General features: G+C 36.4%; 1 protein-coding gene across 3 annotated transcripts in view; it reads right to left on the bottom strand.

Annotated features, from left to right (window-relative positions):
• Positions 1-1,594: 1,594 nt before the first annotated feature.
• Positions 1,595-19,081, bottom strand: part of LOC104057020 (sodium channel protein type 5 subunit alpha) — a 41,532-nt gene continuing 24,045 nt past the window's right edge. The window contains exons 18-25 of one of the 3 annotated variants that reach the window (XM_054059577.1): positions 16,260-16,433; positions 14,375-14,512; positions 11,507-11,761; positions 10,389-10,442; positions 9,329-9,466; positions 6,742-6,846; positions 5,699-5,963; positions 1,595-3,690 (exon numbers count right to left, since the gene is read on the bottom strand). In XM_054059577.1, the coding sequence (XP_053915552.1) occupies positions 2,540-3,690; positions 5,699-5,963; positions 6,742-6,846; positions 9,329-9,466; positions 10,389-10,442; positions 11,507-11,761; positions 14,375-14,512; positions 16,260-16,433 (2,280 nt within the window). In that variant the 3' untranslated portion in view covers positions 1,595-2,539. The remainder of the gene's footprint in view (positions 3,691-5,698; positions 5,964-6,741; positions 6,847-9,328; positions 9,467-10,388; positions 10,443-11,506; positions 11,762-14,374; positions 14,513-16,259; positions 16,434-19,081) is intronic. The other 2 variants (XM_054059575.1, XM_054059576.1) reach the window with 2 other exon arrangements.

The following is a 19,081-nucleotide window of genomic DNA, read 5'->3' on the forward strand; positions in this document are numbered from 1 at the left end:
CGAACCATTGGAACAGGCTGCCCAGGGAAGTGGTGGAGTCTCCTTCCCTGAAGGTGTTCAAAAAGCGTGTAGATGTGGAACTCTGGGACATGGTTCAGTAGGCATGGTGGTGTTGGTTTGACAGTTGGACAGGATGATCTTAGAGGTTTTTTCCAACCTTAATGATTCTATGATTATAAGCCGTAATAGCTGGACATCACCACTCTTCCTTTAAACCCTAGAATAGTGTGCTAAGGCTACTTCAACTCTAAAGCAATACTAAAAAATTGGTCAGACTTTTATATTTGCACTGTGGTGAATTCAGGTGCTTTTCTATGTTTCTAAGGCAAAATAATCACTGACGATGTGTTCATGCCAAGTGTGAGTTCGTCCAAAATTGCTACCCCTACAATGGAAATAAAGCACTAAGCTTTGAAGAATTTCTAATTCTGGATGAGGGCACAGCACCATTTGAAATTGTAAAGATCACATTAATATAAAAATAAATATTGGTATTTTGTTACATATTACTAGTGGTTAAAATTCTCTCATAAGATTTTTCCAACCCTTCCTTCTTTTCCGATATGGAGAAACAAAACACTCTTACCTCTTCCCCAACAAACATTTCCTGCTACAGTGCTATAGAGATACACTTGAAACTACTTCCTGGAAGGTCCAAGTACACATGAGAATGTTTGTTTTTCAGGAGGTAGTACTTCAGAGTCATTAAGGTCTGTCATTCTGTCACATGTGAAAATCAGAACATTCAGCCAACAGGCACGTACTGAGAACTGTGACTAGCTTGAGAGGGGGAAAAAAAGAGTTATGACGTTGTTTTCTATAGGTATTTGCAATTAATTTAATGCCTCTATGTTGTGGTGTAGGAGTTTGACATTTGTTTCACTCTGACTGGCCATAATCTAAAACGTAGCAAATGCTGCCATCTAATGGAATCTGATCGATGAACTAAAGCAGTTGGCTCATTCCAGCTCCCACCAAATAGAAGAGTTTCACTTCATGAGCATCGCTATGCACTACAGGCACAAAAGCAATCAAAGCAGGACCCAAGCAGACCCACCAAGTTTCTCGGCATCCTACTGCCCGGTGTTGCTGACACCGAGTGCAAATTACTGAGTTATCCCAAGAAGTCTGCAGACCTTCTTTTTTTCCGAATACAGCTGGTCCTGAAAGCGACAAAACTCATTCAAACCATACTGTATCAGGACTCTTTACCTCTCCCCTTCCACGTGTCTTTATTTATCCTACAAATAGCTTAGATCTCACTATATCTGTCATATTTTAATAATACTTAACAAGGGAAACAACAGTAAAAATTGAGTCATTACCTTATTTTTCCTGCTATTCTTGGCCTCAAAATGCTAAATCTTTTCTGATTCCCTATAGAAAGTAAAACATTTTCATTTTTCTTTTGCTAATAAGTAGCTATTTTTGAAAATTATATTATTGTGGTTTGACCCTTCTAATAACAGATTATGTCTTGTAATAAACTGAAACAGAAGATAACTCTTACAAAACAGGCAGAAATGCGTAAGCATCTGAACTCTTTATTGAAGAATCTAAAACAGTCCTATTTCAATAGTAGTTCTGAGCCCAACATGACACTTCACCTGACCAACATAAACTGCTACAACACAGAAGAAGTGATATCAATATACATCGTTCATATGTGTGGGTTTTTTCAGAGCCAATGAAATAAATACTTCCTCTAACTTTAATAAATGCTGTCTCATAAGATATAACATGAACTCCTTTTTGGATTACTAAATAATACCTTCTATGACATTTGGATGAATTATAGTGAAGAAATTTAATGTACAATAGTTCTTAAGATTTTCTGGAAACAGTACCTCTTGCATAACACCCTTTCATTCTGGTAATTATTATTACTTCTTTCATACACTGAATAATACAAAGAACAAATTATATACAACTTTGAAGTGCAGACACCTGAGGATGATATGTTAAATCCATTTAGATGTAAAGCCTCCTTAAAAATTCTTAGGCATAAACAAATCTATTCAAAAGCACTAGGAGGAATATGGTCCCAAACAGTACAGAAATTACTGGCTGATTATTCTCAAGTGTCCTGAGTGAGCTCTTTCACAGAAAATAGAGTAATTATTTACTTTTGCTACAATAGCTATTTTTTCAAAGCAGGCTTTTTCTTTAAAGAGATATACATTCTTCTACAGACCTATGTGCTTCTCAATAATATTATAGTTACAACTGATCTTTTACAGATTTCTTCTCTAAATCTAGAAATATGAAGGAATAAAAAAAAATGAGGGGTATAAAAATTAACTCATTTACTCCAGTAACTGAGGAAAAAAAAAAATCTATGGTTTGATTTTCCTCTAATATTTAAGACATAGTTGTTCAAATCTTAATTGTTTTAAGGAGTATTTGCAAAACTGAACAATCACAATATGTAAAGGTTGCCATCATTATTCTAAGTATTGCATTCTTAGATTAAAATATTTTCTCCATCTGAAAATACCTTATATCAGCTTAATAAAAAATGCTGCAGCCTGAGGAAACCTTATGAGTCCACGCCACCACTATCTGTTCTAGCAATACCATCATAATATAAAGGGAGAGATATGCAAGATGCAGTTCGTGAATTATCTAGCTTCCTACCATTATTTTCATTATGCATGGATGCAATAAGACTTTCCTTCTCACGTGTTTCTTCTTCAAAGGTAGCACTGTTATAATGTTTATGACGGTATAAGAAGGATTTATTTTGAAAAGAACGCTGCATCATATACTTCCTGAAGGCCCTTTGAATAATAAGAGCCGATATCTCCTCTTGTTTTCTTTTAAGTGTAGTAGTAATTGGCTTGTAAGAAACTTTAGATGGATTGGCAGCCATAAATTTTTCTTCCAACTGTAATTCAAGACCAGTAAAATCCCCAGTTTCTCCTAAGACCCTTTTAGTGAAAGCAAGTAAGATATCCAAGCAGTGGATCTTATCTCCAGTAACTATAGGGAGGTCCATAGCTATGAGATGCATTTTATTAGGCTTTGGAACACGTAAGGGTTCTGCCAGAGCATCTGCAAAGTCTGAGAGAGCAGAATATGAAATAAATTGTGTTGCCTGAGGATCAAAATTCCCCCAGGTCTCATAAAACATATCAAAGTCATCCTCACAAAGAGGATCTGTGCTTTCTTCAGTGGCAACATTGAAGTTCTCTAAAATGACAGCTATGTACATATTTACAACAATGAGAAATGATATGATGACATAGCTTACAAAAAATAAAATACCAACCTCCTTATTTGCGCAATTTTTTTTCTGTTCATATGTTAAATTTAAGTTGGGAGCACAGGAAATAGGTTTGCTGAACAGAGGGACCAAAAGACCATCCCAGCCAGCAGATGTTGTAATTTGGAAGAGACAGAGCATGCTACTGACAAAAGTTTGAAAGTTGAAAAGGTTATCAATCCCACCTTCCCAGCCAAGACAGGCAAAGTTTGTCATGCCCACAATGGCATAAATGAACATAATCAGAAAAAGCAGAAGACCAATGTTGAACAGGGCAGGAAGAGACATCAGTAATGCAAAAAGAAGGGTTCTAATTCCTCTAGCTTTTCGAATTAATCTCAGGATTCGGCCAATTCGTGTCAAACGAAATATTCTCAAAAGTGAAGGAGAGGACAAAGCCCGAAAGCCTTCAGAAAGTCCAATACCTTTGAAATGAAAAAGAAAAAAAAAACATTGTCAAGCAGTATCAATGAAATTTCCTCTTTATGTCCATTTTGTTATAATCTGTGCTTCAGGTGTCAAAAGTAACATTGATCACATTACATCACTTCCAACACAAATACTACCATCAATACTGCAATTGCTTACAAAAGTTCTTAGGAAGAGAAAGACGAATTGTAACACCTTTAAATCATAGATTCATAGAATAGTTTGGGTTGGAAGGGACCTTAAAGATCATCTAATTCCACCTCCACTGTCATGGGCAGGGACACCTCCCACCAAAGCCCCATCCACCCTGGCCTTGAGCACCTCCAGGGATGGGGCAGCCACAACTTCCCAGGGCAACCTGTACCAGTGCCTCACCACCCTCAGAGTGAAGAAATTCCTCTTTATGTCTAGTCTAAATCTGCCACTCTCCAGTTTATAGCCATCGCCCCTCGTCCTATCAGTATAAGCCCTTATTATTATTTAATTATTATTAATTATTATTATTAAGGATGTATCAAGATTATGTATAGTTTGAAAACTGCATTCTCCCAGATTTCTCTAATTCAGGGGATGAAATTACATATTGCTCAAGTACTTAAAAAATCCTTTCAAATCCCTTCAACTCCTGTGCTGGAAGGTGCAGGGCTTGTCTCCTAGCTGCTCTCGGATTGCTGCTTCTTCTACAGGCCTAAGCCACATGCCAAGCGTGATACTTTCATTAGTGCTTGGTACTTGAATGAGACCAGAGAAGATTGAGAAGAAAATAGAGAAAAAATGTCTTTTAGTATTTGTCTTGTAGTACTTGTCCTCCATCACACCTCATTCCCAAAATAAAGGGGCCTACAAGAAAGCTGGAGAGGGACTATCCATAAAGGCTTGTGGTGACAGGATGAGGGGGAATGGGTATAAACTGGAGAGGGGCAGATCTGGACATTAGGAAGAATTTCTTCACCATGAGAGTGGTGAGACACTGGCACAGGTTTCCCAGGGAAGCTGCGGGTGCCCCATTCCTGAAGGTGTTCAAGGCCAGGTTGGATGGGGCCTTGGGCAGCCTGAGCTAGTGGGAGGCGTCTCTGCCCATGGCAGGGGGGGTTGGAACTGGATGATGTTTAAGGTCCGTTCCAATCCAAACTATTCATAGAATCATAGAATAGTTAGGGAACGTAAAATAGTTAGAGAACCCAAAATAGTTAGAGAACCCAAGCTATTGCTATGACTTCAGAAGTCAGACTTTTTCTGGACTGCACGGAACAGCAAAGGGGTTCTGTGCTTAGGAATGAAACAATAAACTCAGATCAGGTTTTCTTTCCCTCCTTTGTATTATGATATAACCTGAGCCTGAGAAGGAAGCAAAGACCAAACAAACTATATGAAACTAAAGCAATATATGATCCTTCGTAAAGGAAACAACAAGTGTCTAGACTTATTTGAAAAGTAAAATGAAACCAAGCAAGTTTTAGTAAGACTTTTTGCAGTCACAAATACTGGCCCAGACTCAGAATAGTGGTTAGCAATTAAATTTTCCTGAGATTTCTAAATCTGTCCTCAGGATCTTCCTTCTCAAAAGAAAGTTCTGGAAAATTAAATAAATCTTTCCCATTTTTCATACAAACATTTTTTTTTAACCTGAATTCACTCTTACTGTGAATACAACAGTTAATGCAATTACATGTAAATCAAACACATGAAAAATATTAAGACAACAGATTAAGCAAAATAAATTGGCAAAGATATTACTGCATTAAATATCTATTCTGTTAATTACTCAGTAAAACTCATACTTTAAAAAAATTAAACCTATCCATTTACCTTTTCGTACTCCACAAAAATATAAGGAAAACCAAGATTATATTCTTTCAGAAAGAATAATTTAGCATATGGCTTGAAAAAGTACAATGGATTTGGAATTTGTTTATCAAATATATGTAAGCGCTTACTTTATACAGAAATTTTGCTTAATATTGGTAAGACACATTACCTGATCTAAAAGCTATTGATACTTACTAACTAGTGAAAGGATCACAAGAGCTAAATCAAATATGTTCCATCCACTGGTGAAGAAGTAATATCTTAGAGCTAGTATTTTTATGACACATTCCGTAGTAAATACTGCCACAAAAAAATAGTTGATCTTATTAAGAACATCACTGTTGCCTTTTTGGCTATTTTCTGCCATCATAACGACCATATTTAGACAGATGAAAGTCATAATAGTAATGTCAAATGATTTGTGCGATACTATATCAAATAGTAACCCTTGGAATGCATTCTGTGGAGAGAATGAGAAGAACTGCTTAATGCGCCTTCTAAAACCCAGGCTACATTCAAATATTTATCAGTAATTTGTGCTTAGAAACAGAATTTAAGAGAACATAAATTTAACAATAAGCTACTAGGAGCATTTTTAGGGATTTTTTTTAGAAAACAATATTTGGCTTAGTATTTTCAGGTATCATGCAAATACATTTCTTTATAAAAAAATATACAGCAGGAAAGCATTCAGAATACACTGTGATTGCTCTTGTAATAGAAATACTTATTGAAGCAGACATTTTAGGATAAGCAATTCTAATTAAAAAGCCATAAGCAAGAAAAACTCTGAATAGTTACTATGAGAAGCCAGGACTGGAATTCAATTTAAGAAAATATAAGAAATAAAGCGTAAGATTATTTAAAAGTAAATAACAGCCATGGGGCATGTATCACTCGCTATCCATTCTCACCTGCAATAATCCAATCTAGTTGCTGAAGCAATATCATGCAACTTAAGTAACCAAGATTGTGTTATGAATAGCAAATACTTAATATGAACATTTATAAGTAGGCTGTTCATTTGATAGGTGATAAGCTGTACATTTCCTTAAATTCATACCCACAGACTGCATTAGATGGAATTAAGAAAAAGAAAGAAAACTGTAAATGCTATATTGAATGAGGAGGTTGATGGGCTCTAACATGAAGTTTATTTGCAGATGCCTGGCTACTGAGTTTAAATGTGGTCACCATCTTCTTATTTTCTTATCATAGTCTACATAAGACGGTCTCACCAATGGTCTTGGGATGGGCTTTCGAGGTTTCTTGGATCCAAGTTTTTTTAGGGCATTATAATACTTTCTCTGTTCCTCAGTCAGAAATAGTTCTTTCGCACCTAAGTAAAGGGAGAGAATACCATTTTCCAGTTGAAGTTTAAGCAGTGAAGTAGATAAACATCAGCAAGTTTATGTAAAAAAAGGAGGTTGCAGCTGTTATGAGTGGGAACTGAGAGAGCACAGAGACAAAATATGTCTTCACCATTTCTCCTTTTCCCCCTGCTCTTTGAAAAGATATACTGCAAAAAGCTGATTGGAGTTTGATCATAGAATCATAGAATCATAGAATAGTTTGGCTTGGAAGGGACCTTAAAATCATCTAGTTCTAACCCTCCTGCCGTGGACAGGAACATCCAGCTAGATCAGGCTACCCAAGGCCCCATCCAACCTAGCCTTGAACACCTCCAGAGATGGGGCATCCACAGCTTCCCTGGGCAACCTGTGCCAGTGCCTCACCACTCTCTTGGAACAGGCTGCCCAGGGAGGTGGTTGAGTCACCTTCCCTGGAGGTGTTTAAGGAATGGGTGGATGAGGTGCTGAGGGGCATGGTTTAGGGATTGTTAGGAATGGTTGGACTTGATCCAGTGGGTCCTTTCCAACATAGTGATTCTATGATTGTATGATTCATGGTGAAGAAATTCTTCCTATATCCAGCCTAAATCTGCCCCTCTCCGGTTTATACCCATTCCCCCTCGTCCTATCACCACAAGCCTTTCAGGTACTGGAAGGATCATCAAAGTCCTGTCTAGGCAGTGTTCCTGAGTCAGTTTTCTCACTGTGAGAGACTCTGAAATTTTACAAATCTATTTCATATTTAAAAATTGCCGTAAGACTCATCAACAAGTAACACACTTTCCATTTATATTTCTGGGAAAAGTAGGAACAGAAGCATACTCTTGGGCTAGCAAGTTAATGGAGGATTATGAATAAGCACTTTGGGACCAGGTTCTATCAGGGCTTCCTGTTAATGAATTTCTGGTACTCATTACTATCTATGCCACCTGTATTACTCATCAATCACTTTGAACCAAGTATCCAGGAAAAGCCACTCATCATAACAGCACTAAATGATTAACAATTTATAACACAAATATGTAACAATGTTCTGTAGGGTATCTGCACTTTGAATCACTCTGGCAAAACCTTTGGAAATTCAATTTAGCTTCACTATATGAAATGTCAATGAAAATTCCCAATAAGCAGCGAATATAATCTTTAAGGTCTCTTCCAACCCAAACCATTCTATTGTTCTATGACTCTATATGTACCAAGAAAAGAAAGAAGTGTTATGTCCACAACAACTTATAATAAGTGTTCAGGCTCATAAACTACTTGACCAGCATTGTTTCTGACTGTTGGGATTATTGTAACTGGGACATTGTTACAAAAGGAAATTATTATAGTGAAGTTAGGCTGTTGTTCGTCAACACCTACATATCCTTTCTCTGTTCAAATGAAGAGAACAGAAGAACTTTCTGTCAGCCTCGTTGCTCACTTATCTCTACCAAGGGCAGTAATTCTTTCTTGCTTGGTGTATAAGTCAACCTAGGCAAATAATAAATGGCTCCTGTAGAGAGTCTGTCTTCTAAATGTGAACCTGGAAACTGGAAACCTTCTGTTGATGTCTGCTTTTGTGGTGGTTTTTTTAATGAGCACGATGCTGATTTGTTTTAAGACTCTAAGTGGATTAATTGACTCAAATTCTCTTGATATTCTGGATATTTTAATGCCCTACATGATTCCAGGAAGGAACTCAATTGACAAATAAGCATGTCACAAAGAAGCTGAAGTGTACCAGCGGAGGCTGACTGTTGTTTTTCTTTGGTTGTTGCATTTTCCATCCTAAGATTTTGCCTTCTTACTGAATAGAAACAACAGAAAATCTAAAAACTGTGAGGAGAAAAGAGGAAGCAGTCAGTGCTTCATGGGCTTTAAATTTCTAGATAGCCTTTTCCAGGAGCCATGGCTTGGACCTTCATGCAGACATTTTTAAAGACCCCAGTAAATTTATCTCTAGGGTTACTTTATTGACAACAAGATTTTTTTTGAATGTAGCTAGTTTTTGAAGAAGTTCTGATCGACAAGATCTTTTCAAGTTTCTTTACCAGGAAAGCAGTGGTTCCCTCTGCCATGAACAGTAGTGTTCCTTGATTATGCTTATCACATTTGTTAGATGTTTATTCTCAGCAAAAAAAAGGTTACTCTGTTTGCCGAAGTAAATCCACAAAGCAGAAGAAAAGAATTCCATCAATGCCTATATAACTGTTTTTGGCTTCTCCTTTCTAAAACTACCCACACTTTCTTCCTCATCCTCCTCTTTAGAATAAATCAAGGACTTGGCATGAAAACAGAATATACAGGTAAACTACTAAAAGCTTTGAGGAAAAGGAGATTCTTATTTTCAAAACTTAGTATTTAAATATTATTTTAAATTTTTCCTGTCAAATAGTAATCTGAAAATGTTAGACAGCTAGATGTTAAAACAGCACTCATTTAATCAAATTGGGATTACAAGAGACCCTAAATTAGCTCATGTAGTACTCATCTTTTTCCTTTGCTGGTTAAAATTGCTGATAACCACTCCAACAAAAAGGTTCAGCATGAAGAAAGATCCAAAAATAATGAAAATCACAAAATACATATACATGGCTGAGGACGCTTCAAATTTTGGCTGTTCATTTATCTGTTAAAACAAACAAACAAACAAAAAAACCAGAAAAATAATATTAGTAGAAATCAGATAATCATAGCTTTATCATGCGCAACTTATAATAAAAAATCTTTTTATTGTCAGGAGAAATAAATTATTCCTACATATTTAAACCTTTATTTAGATATACAAGTAGAACAACTGTTTTGTTCTGTCTTGTTACTGTTTGTACTAGATAAATAATTTAAATCAGAAGTGATACTGTGAATGCCCAGATCAGAAAAACAGCTTAGACTAAACATCAAAGTGCACCACCTTCTCCTTGAAAGCTATGCTGGACAAGAAGCAGTCTTAAAAAGCCAGCTCACAATTATCAGCCCTACAAGGAACAATCTCTTTAATTAGGAGCTATTTCACGACATTCAAGAGTACAGCATTGCAGTACTTGAATGAATACGGAAAATGGAAATTAAATTAAACACGTAAAGTTGAAAAACACTGAATAGCGAGAGAATGAGAGACAGCACATGGAAATAGGGAAGAAATAGTAAGGATGTCAAATATAGGGAAGAAAATGTCCAGAAATAACTGCTAAAGATGCATGGAGTTTTAATGTAGCTGTACACCTTTAAAAGAAAAGGAAATTTACTTCAGAGGCACAGCCCCTCCAAGATCAGCAGTTGCTGTTTCCAATACAGACTTGTCCAAAAGTTGCAAGATCTTGCCCTCTGAATTCTTGATATAGCAGGTTTTGGTATGGTGTCACTCTATTTTGACCACGGTTTTTTTTTTCTAAACTCTATATAGCCGGTACTCCAAGGATCATTGTTTCACTGCATAGTGTGAAGCATTGATCTGCTTGTATTCATAAATTGATATTACAAACAAAGCTGAAAAATGAATTATTTGGCTAGAAAAGGGAAGAATGATAGGCAAACCAACTAAAATGACTCACCCCACGTGAATCCACTGCTGCATACATAATATCCAACCAGCCTTTAAAAGTTGCCTGAAAATGAAGCGTTATTAAGGTTAATCTCATTAAAGTAAAAATAAAACAAAATTAGGTAGAGTTAATATAAACACGCTAAGAGTTGTGCAAATGTGAGAAGCACGCTATAAAACACGTGCATCACTTTCAAAGATCTACTTGGAAATACAATTCACTGGAGTTTAGCAAAGAGAAAAAAAAAATATCTCCTGAAAAGGAAAAAAAAGTACCATGAGTCCTGTGAAATGTGTTTTAATGTTCACTCTTATTAAAGTGAAATTTTTGTAAAATCTTTACTTTTTGAAAAAGCAGTATGAGTTTCAGTTTAACTAGCAAATATATCCTAAGACAATAAAAAGAACTTCTAAGAAAACAGCAGATGATTCCTTTCTGCAACTTTTAGCAACTCCGCAGAATCATAAAACACTTAAGAGGATACAGGGCAAAAAACTTAATCTAGAAATGACAGAGGATAACAGCTGCTTTTCTCCTCTTTGACGTGGTATTAGGGAGATCAATAATTTAGCATTCCACTATTTAATGACTTATAAAATAAAAGAAAGTATAGAAATATAGAATCATGGAATCATAGAATGGTTTGGGTTGGAAGGGACCTTAAAGATCATCTAGATCGAATCCCCCTTCCATGGGCACGGACAACTCCCATTGGATCAGGTTGCTCAAAGCCTCATCCAACCTACTCTTGAAAGGGTTGTATGTATATAAATAAACTTCATCATGCTTTTTCTGTCTCGTACACTCTGAACTAATTTTCACAACAGAAAATGAGAATAACTTTAAATTCTGTAACACAGACCCCTTCAGGCTTCGTATGTTAATCAAAATTAAAACAAAATTGAAAAGCTATGAAACAGGTGCTTGATTTTAACACCAAGTTGCATATGCTAAAGTGTTCTTTAGGAGCAACTGAGCAGATTATAGATAAGTAAAATACTTAATGTAAGCTAAAAAAATTTCTGTTCTCAGTGAGATAAACAGAAGGGTAGTGGTGTCCCACGACTGGGACGCTCAACACATTTCCTTGAATAAAACAAAGCTGAGCATGTTTTCATAGAACTTACCACTTGGAGAAGAGCCAAGTATCCTATCCCAACATTATCAAAGTTTACATCATTATTTTTCCATGTTCCATTATAGAAAGTACAATTATCTTTGTTATCAATTAGATTGATATCTCCTTCCTTAAGTATGCATTTTGAAAATTTTTTTCCAAGGAATTGAACTCCTGCAATGTTAAATAGGAGCCAGAAGACAACGCAGACGAGCAAAACATTCAAGATTGAGGGGATAGCTCCTAAGAGTGCATTCACAACAACCTTAAATAAATAAAATAATGAAAAAAAAATTAATTATTCACATTCAGTAGAACACCCTCCCAGAAAACCACTTATTTTTTCTTCTTTTGTATCTGTTGCAGATTGTCACCCACATAAAAACTAGTAAATAACAAATTTGAAGCCAGCCTTAAGCTCACCGTAACATGTAATTCTGTGATATCCTGTCTTGCCTTATTGAGGAAGGAAGTAAAATAGATGGCAACCAGATTTATCCTTGGGTAGAAGAAATACATCAAATAAGATTATGAATCGGTTGTAGTTATAGGACCTAATAATCAGGCATAGAGTAATGGGTCGTATGATCTGCATTTACTACAATATCATAAATAACCCTCTCTTTTTTTCTCAATGGGGTTTTGTGAGAGAACAACAGCTTGCTCTCCATAACAAAATGAACCTCACCCAATAACCACCAGCCACTGACTGCACACAGTACATCAAGTAGAGGAGTTTGGTTTCTGATAAACTGCATTGCTTTGGTCAGCAGTCTTCCCTCATTTAGGCTTGCTTGAGGATAAGGTGAATGCAAACCCATGGCGAGCACTAAGCATTTGCCAGGAACGGTGCCAGTGAAAATGGAATTCCAGTTTTTGATGTCTGTGCTGGTGATGTCAAGGGACCTGACACAAGCAGTGATAAGAAGTTGTATTCATGAATGAAGCACATTGGTGTGGTCAGGCAGGACCACGCTTGAATATGAGGACTACCACCTATTTATTTTCACCATTTTCATCACTCTGTCATGGGGCATAATGAAAATCTCTTTGAGTATGTTTCATTGCTATCATTATGAGAAAATTTTGATGACTTTTCTCACGGCCTTGGAGAATATCCATATACTAGAAAGATACAGAATTAAGCACATTGGAAGGGACCACTGAAGATTAACTGTTCCAACACAGAAAAAGTTGCTGGGCATCTTGTTCAGTCAGGTTTTACATTTTACCAAACATGGAGATTCAACAGCTTCTCTGGACAATCTGTTGCAATGCTATACACCCACACTGTCCTCTTTTTTCCCAGGAAGCTACTGGAATATCGCTTACAGCAAGCAAGTTCTCTCTCATTTTCTCACTGCTGGCCAACCAGAAAACATTAGCTCCATTTCTTACATAACCTCCCATTAAGTAGTTAGAGACAGCAATCAGATCCTCCCTTTGACTTTCCTTTCTCTGGACAGAACAAGCACCATTCTTTCAGCTTCTCCTCTCCAGTCCCCTGACCATCTTGGTGCTACTTTGCTGGACGCTCTCCGGTATGTTACTGCCTTTTTTTACAGTAGGGAGTTCCAAATTAGACACCATACTCCTTATTCAGTCTCACAGGTACCCGAAATAGAAGAGCAAATTGCCTCAGTGTGCTGGCCAGACTTGTGCTAATACAGCCCCAGTGTGCGGTAGATCTTTGTTGCTCTGCTGACTCACGTTTAACATGCTGTTCAGCACAGGTCCTTTTCTGCAAAGCTGCTCATTTCTCCATGTGCTACAGTTACATCGGGTTACTCTGGCTCAGGTGCAAGACTTTGCATGTGCCTTTCCTGAAATTCCTGAGGTTCCTGCAACCCATATTTTCAGCCTGTCAAGCTTTCATTGCAGAGCAGCCTTGCCCCCATTGTATTAACTGCTCACCTCCAATTTGGTATCATCTGTGAACTTGCTGAGGACAATTTCTACTACATTCTTCAGTTTACTAATTAAGTCATTAAGCAGTATTGGCCCCAGAACTGACCACTGAGCCACTAGTAACCAGCTGCCAATTGAACTTGAAGGGTAAAACCTGCCCTTCCTAAATTCTAAATTCTAAATTCCTAATGTGGGAATGGTACCGAGCCACCTTATTGCTTTCCTTTCTAAATACAGTCTATACCAAATTACACAGAATTAAAGATAAGGAGGGATGCATGATTGGTTTGTACAGTGGTATAATGAAGTTTCCTGGTTTATTCGCTACTCCTTTCCAAACCTTAGTATTCTCATCTCTTTTTGTCATCAACTACTGGGGAGGCTTCAATGCCATTCCTTCTCAGTCTTTCTTAAAAATCAGTTCTATCAATGTGCTCCCCTGAAGCAAGACATTCTTATCTCTTCACCTAAGTTATTAAACCTCCAGGACCTGCACAGAAGAGCACCATTTTTGTTCTTGTTCCAGTAATCTATTTTTGTGTGGTCTGCTTAGTCAGCAGATCGTTTAGGTGGTTCTTTGCTATTTTCTGTCTAAATCTAATTGATTTCTGTCTTTTTTTCCTAGGATTCATAGCTTTGCAGAAAAGTAAAAGCCAAAATCTTGCTTAGTTTGTTCTGCACATTGCACTGAAAATGGACACATGGAAAAATGTTCTACTGTTCACATTACAATACGTAACAATTTGTTGTTGCAGCACATTATAATTCACATTCCTTACTTCATTTGTATTTGTAAATTTCTGTGAACGTGTTAGGTATTATTTAAAAATAACAACCATAGGATGTAAGTAGGCAACCTCAACCGTCTTTATGTAATCAAGTCCCAAAACAGAGACTCAAGCTGTAATGCTTACAAAAATTTGAAATGCAGCTACTACAAAATATGCAAACATACCCCAAACATCCTTACCTTTATCCCTTCAAATCTTGACAAAGCTCGTAGAGGCCTCAATGCTCTAAGAGTCCTGAGAGATTTCAGGGCACTCCCAGAAGAACAGAGTGATGGGGCTTCAGAAACATTCTTTAGTCCCCAGGAAACAAATGACAGCTGTGTTCATTGAAATGAAACAGAGATTATTAAATGAAATAAAGAAATTAATTTTATTTGTGTCAGTAGACAATCACAGGCTGAATGTTACAGTACCTTCCACTGGTAAGTCAAAAGCAGAAAATGCACATTCAAAATTATCATAATATAATTTTACCTCACTCTTATCCAATATTTTTCAAATAACAGAATTATTTCACTCTAATCTTAAACACTTTTTTTCTTTTTACTTCCAAAACCAGTTCATAGAATATTTTAAAATGTTAGTATAACAACCAGATTAGTAATGGTGGCAATTTCATACACAAGACTAGAAAGAATTATTCAAATAAATTATTCCCATTATCTGCATAGTCATTCTCAGAAGTGTATGCAATAATTCCTAATCATATCTTAACATGGTGATGTGGAAACAAAAATTGTTTTCAAAAATATATCTGGACTTGGTTTAAAACTTTCATAAGAGAAAGAATGAACTGAAGACATCAGAAAATTTTTTCAATAAATGTTTTTTTTCACTGATTATAGTCTGACTCTTCCTTCCTCTTTGAATTTGTTGTCTTATTGTCTAGCCAATGGATGTTCTCATGCTTTTCCTCTGTTTTGGACATTAATATTACAGAACAGCAAATGCTAAAGTTATGCTATACATTCTTTTTAAACAGCCATACTATTAGATCTTTCTGTTGAAATTCCCTAATACTTCACAGCTTTCAATGCTAACTATTCAGAGGCTATAGAACAACTAGTTTGATGTTACTGGAAGCCAGCGATTTAGATGTCCTTATTTTAAAATATTTAACTTCAATATCTTCCCAGTGTATTGCTGATAATGAAAAATATTTCATTCTTCTATGGCAAGATTATATTACTTAACTTTGTCTGAATTCAGAATAACTATGTATGTATCCTCCATCTCACTATTGATTTGGACGGATTCTGAGCAATCTGATCTGGTTGAAGATATCACTGCTTACTGCAGGGGAGTTGGACTAGACGGCCCTTTCTAATCCAAACTATTCTATGATTCTGTGATTTGTGTAACTTCTTGTTTAAGCATTGTATAAGCATTTCTCTTTATAGCTATAAAAATGGTGGTGAAGTGCTGGAACAAGTTTTCCAGGGAAGTCGTGGGTGCCCCATCCCTGGAGGTGTTCAAGGCCAGGTTGGATGGGGCCTTGGGCAGCCTGATCTGGTGGGATGTGTCCCTGCCTATGGCAGGGGCGCTGGAACTGGATTATCTTTAAGGTCCTTTCCAACCCAAACCATTCTATGATTGTATGATATCTTTGGTTGCAAATAAAACATTGTCGTAAGGCTTCAACTGTCTAGTAAATTATTTTTCCAACAATACTTTTCAGCTCACTTTACCATCTGAAGTTCTTCTTCTTTAAAGAAGCAACTTTGCTTTTTTTCTATTTCTAAATGCAGGAGTTGCCAGCAGCCTCACATTTTTATATCATCTTAATTAATTTATTTTCATTTTGTTTCTGATCGCTAATTTTGCTCAAAAAGGATTTTATTACCAACATGATTCTCAACGACAGTGACACGTAATAAAATTTCCTTAAGGAACTTCTGATTACTACTTGCAATTTCCATTTAAATTTGTTCTAAAGTTTCTTCCCATTGCAATTTTTTTTCAGCTGTCTTTTACACTTGTGTTTATTCATAATCAGATTTTACATGTACTTACATAGAAAACATCAACATTCAAAATGTAAAGCAACCTGAGTATAATACTTACACACACAATGATGAAGTCAAGCCAACACCAGGCATTTGTGAAATAACTGTGTAAACCATATGCTACCCACTTCAGAAGCATCTCCATAAAAAAGATGTAGGTAAATATTCCATCAGCATACTCCAGGACCAATTTCACATTTTTTCTGTCCTGAAGGTGAATATCTTCAAATGCCTGGAATTTTAGAATTCAGTTTTAAAACAGTTCAGTAGTTTTATGGAAAATTATTTTAAATTGCAGAAATATACACAGCTTGGCTTATTATAACCTTTTCATACTAAATTATGGTCAAGCAACACTTATACTTACAAGTGAAAACCTAAACTGTAAAAGAAGCACAATCTCATTTTCAGGTTGGGTGAAAAAATCACATACTTTCAGTTTCACATGATTAAGATTTCTTCAGAAAATATCTGATGGTAGTCAATTGTGGCTACCAAAAATCTTGACTACCCAAGTTAGTGGATAATTTTGAAGGTGTTGGTCTAAAATTCTTCAAAATAAAGTTTCATAAATTCTTATAAATAAACACATTAAGCACTGTCTTTCAGGCCTAGACCTTCCAAAAGAGTCATTGTTTTTCAGTCTGCAGAGTTGTAATACAGATACTGAAAATATGATGAACACTTTTCTGGAACTGAATTTCCCTGGACTTTCACATTTTTTTTTTTTTTACCTAAACCTTGACCCTACTTTGATGTCAGTAAGGGTTTAGGAAAATATTTTATTGATTGCTGTATTTTACACCATTGTTAGCTTGCAAGGTTTTTTTTTATTTGCTGCCTTGCTAATATATTTTAAGTCTGTGATATTTCTAATCTTTTTCTTTCCTTTTAACACCTTGCATTATTACCTCACCAGCTGTCCGGCAATATCTTTATTCTTACTTCCATTCATTTCTCCTCTACCTTACATCTCCATCTCCACTTCATTTCTCTTTTGCTGCCAACATTTCTAATGATCTATCCATCCATTACTATTTCTCAATAAAGAAATCCATGTCTGTCATTACTTTCACTTAAAATTTTTCTTACTTATGTAGATATGTCAGGACCCACCCTGTACCACACCCTTCCCAACATCCTACAATTCCTAGATAAAAATTACTCAGTCTCTTGTCTCCTCCTTCACACTGTCTCAAGAGCTCAATGTGTCTCTAGAGCAGACCAGGGGATTTAACAACTTCCCTTTCCCTTATCCTCATTCATATCTCTGCTCCCTTCTCTGACACTTTCTCTGCAGCTGCTAACTTTCTATCTTATTTCTTGCCAGGAGACAAGTAAAAAATTCGAAATGAGAAGTTTAAGTCTCCTTTCAAGAGGAATACAAAAGCTCATGTCCTAGGGATGTCAGAACACATCAGTTTTGTTTTACAGAACAGCAAATGGAATATATAGATATCAATTAATTTGCCCAGAGTCATATGGCTGTAGTCTGTGACAAAGGTCAGGAACCAAACACAGGGTGTAGAAACTTTATTCCCTACCCAGTTTCAAAGTACATCAGCTCCTCACTTAACAGCTCCTTACCTGACTTCTAAATCTCTCATTCTGCTATTTTTTTTTAATGAGTTCATTAACATTCAGCACTCTCTAAGGAAATAACAGGCTGTGTTACATGTGAGACTGACCAAGATGGTCCATGGACCTTTAGTTCAGAGGAGCACAGTAGCAGGGCACTATATAGCTGGCCTTAACAGTTAAAGTCTATCACCTTAATGTTAGACCATTAAATGCTTCTTGCAGAAACACCTGAGTGCCTCTGCTATGTGTCTCCGGTGCTCTGGGAGAAGATGATTTTTTAGGTACTATAGAAAACCTGATTTGCTCCTTGTATTTATGACATGCTAAATCTAGTCTTAAAGGCCACTGATAAGGGGATGCAGGAGCATAACCTGATCAAGCGAGACCTGAAACAATAAACATGTAAAATAATTGGTGTATTTCCATTTTATGTTCCCACTAAAAAAAGACATGGGGCAGAGATGCTCCTATGTATAGCTACCAACAATCTAGCAAAACTTCCGCACTCCTGCTCTGCTGTATAAGAAAGCAAAATTACCGCTTCTGCAGTTAAGTGGTCTTTGAAGCAGCGGCCATTCAACTGTGCTAAAATTAGGAGAAATGTCTATACAGCAGAGCTGTCCAAGTGTCCACAGGTCTAGTGATTTGACTGTGGGTAACTGAGAACTCCCAGCATTCATGTACATAAACCTATTTACCGTTTCCTACTTTTTTTCTGAGCAAGATTGATAATTAGTGTAGTCTTTTTCATTGTTTAACCTTGGCTACCCTGATTCCTTCTACTAGTCAAATCACATGTTCATTGGAGTGATGCTCTTTCAGACTTCTAATTACTAGCTCTCCCATGGTTCTGAGCACTCATCACATTCTTTTCTATGTGTTCTTTCTGCCACCACCATCTTATTTAATTTTATTTCAAGCCATGGACATGCCTGATGGTATAGTATCCTTTCATTCTATCAAGTTCAGGAAGTTTTATCTCAGCAAAAACTTTATAAACAAATAGAAAATGGATGCATCTCTTCTTGCAAGAGGACAGCAGTATCTCAGAAATGTGAAAGTTCCCAAAACCACAATACATCTTCTATTAAAAAAAAAAATCACTAATGTTTTGTTATTTTTGCATCTGGATACCAACTAGTTTTTTGTTCAACTCAGCCAGATCCTATAGTATATTAAATAATAACTCAGTCTCCTTCCTTGCTTCAGTTTAGTTCCACATCAGTACAGAGGAGTCCTCACAGGAATCCCAGGGAGATCCCCTGGAGATTTTGCCATGGAAATTTTAAAGATGACAGT

The sequence above is a fragment of the Cuculus canorus genome, chromosome 2, assembly GCF_017976375.1.
Source record: "Cuculus canorus isolate bCucCan1 chromosome 2, bCucCan1.pri, whole genome shotgun sequence".
In the NCBI taxonomy this organism is placed as follows: domain Eukaryota; kingdom Metazoa; phylum Chordata; class Aves; order Cuculiformes; family Cuculidae; genus Cuculus; species Cuculus canorus.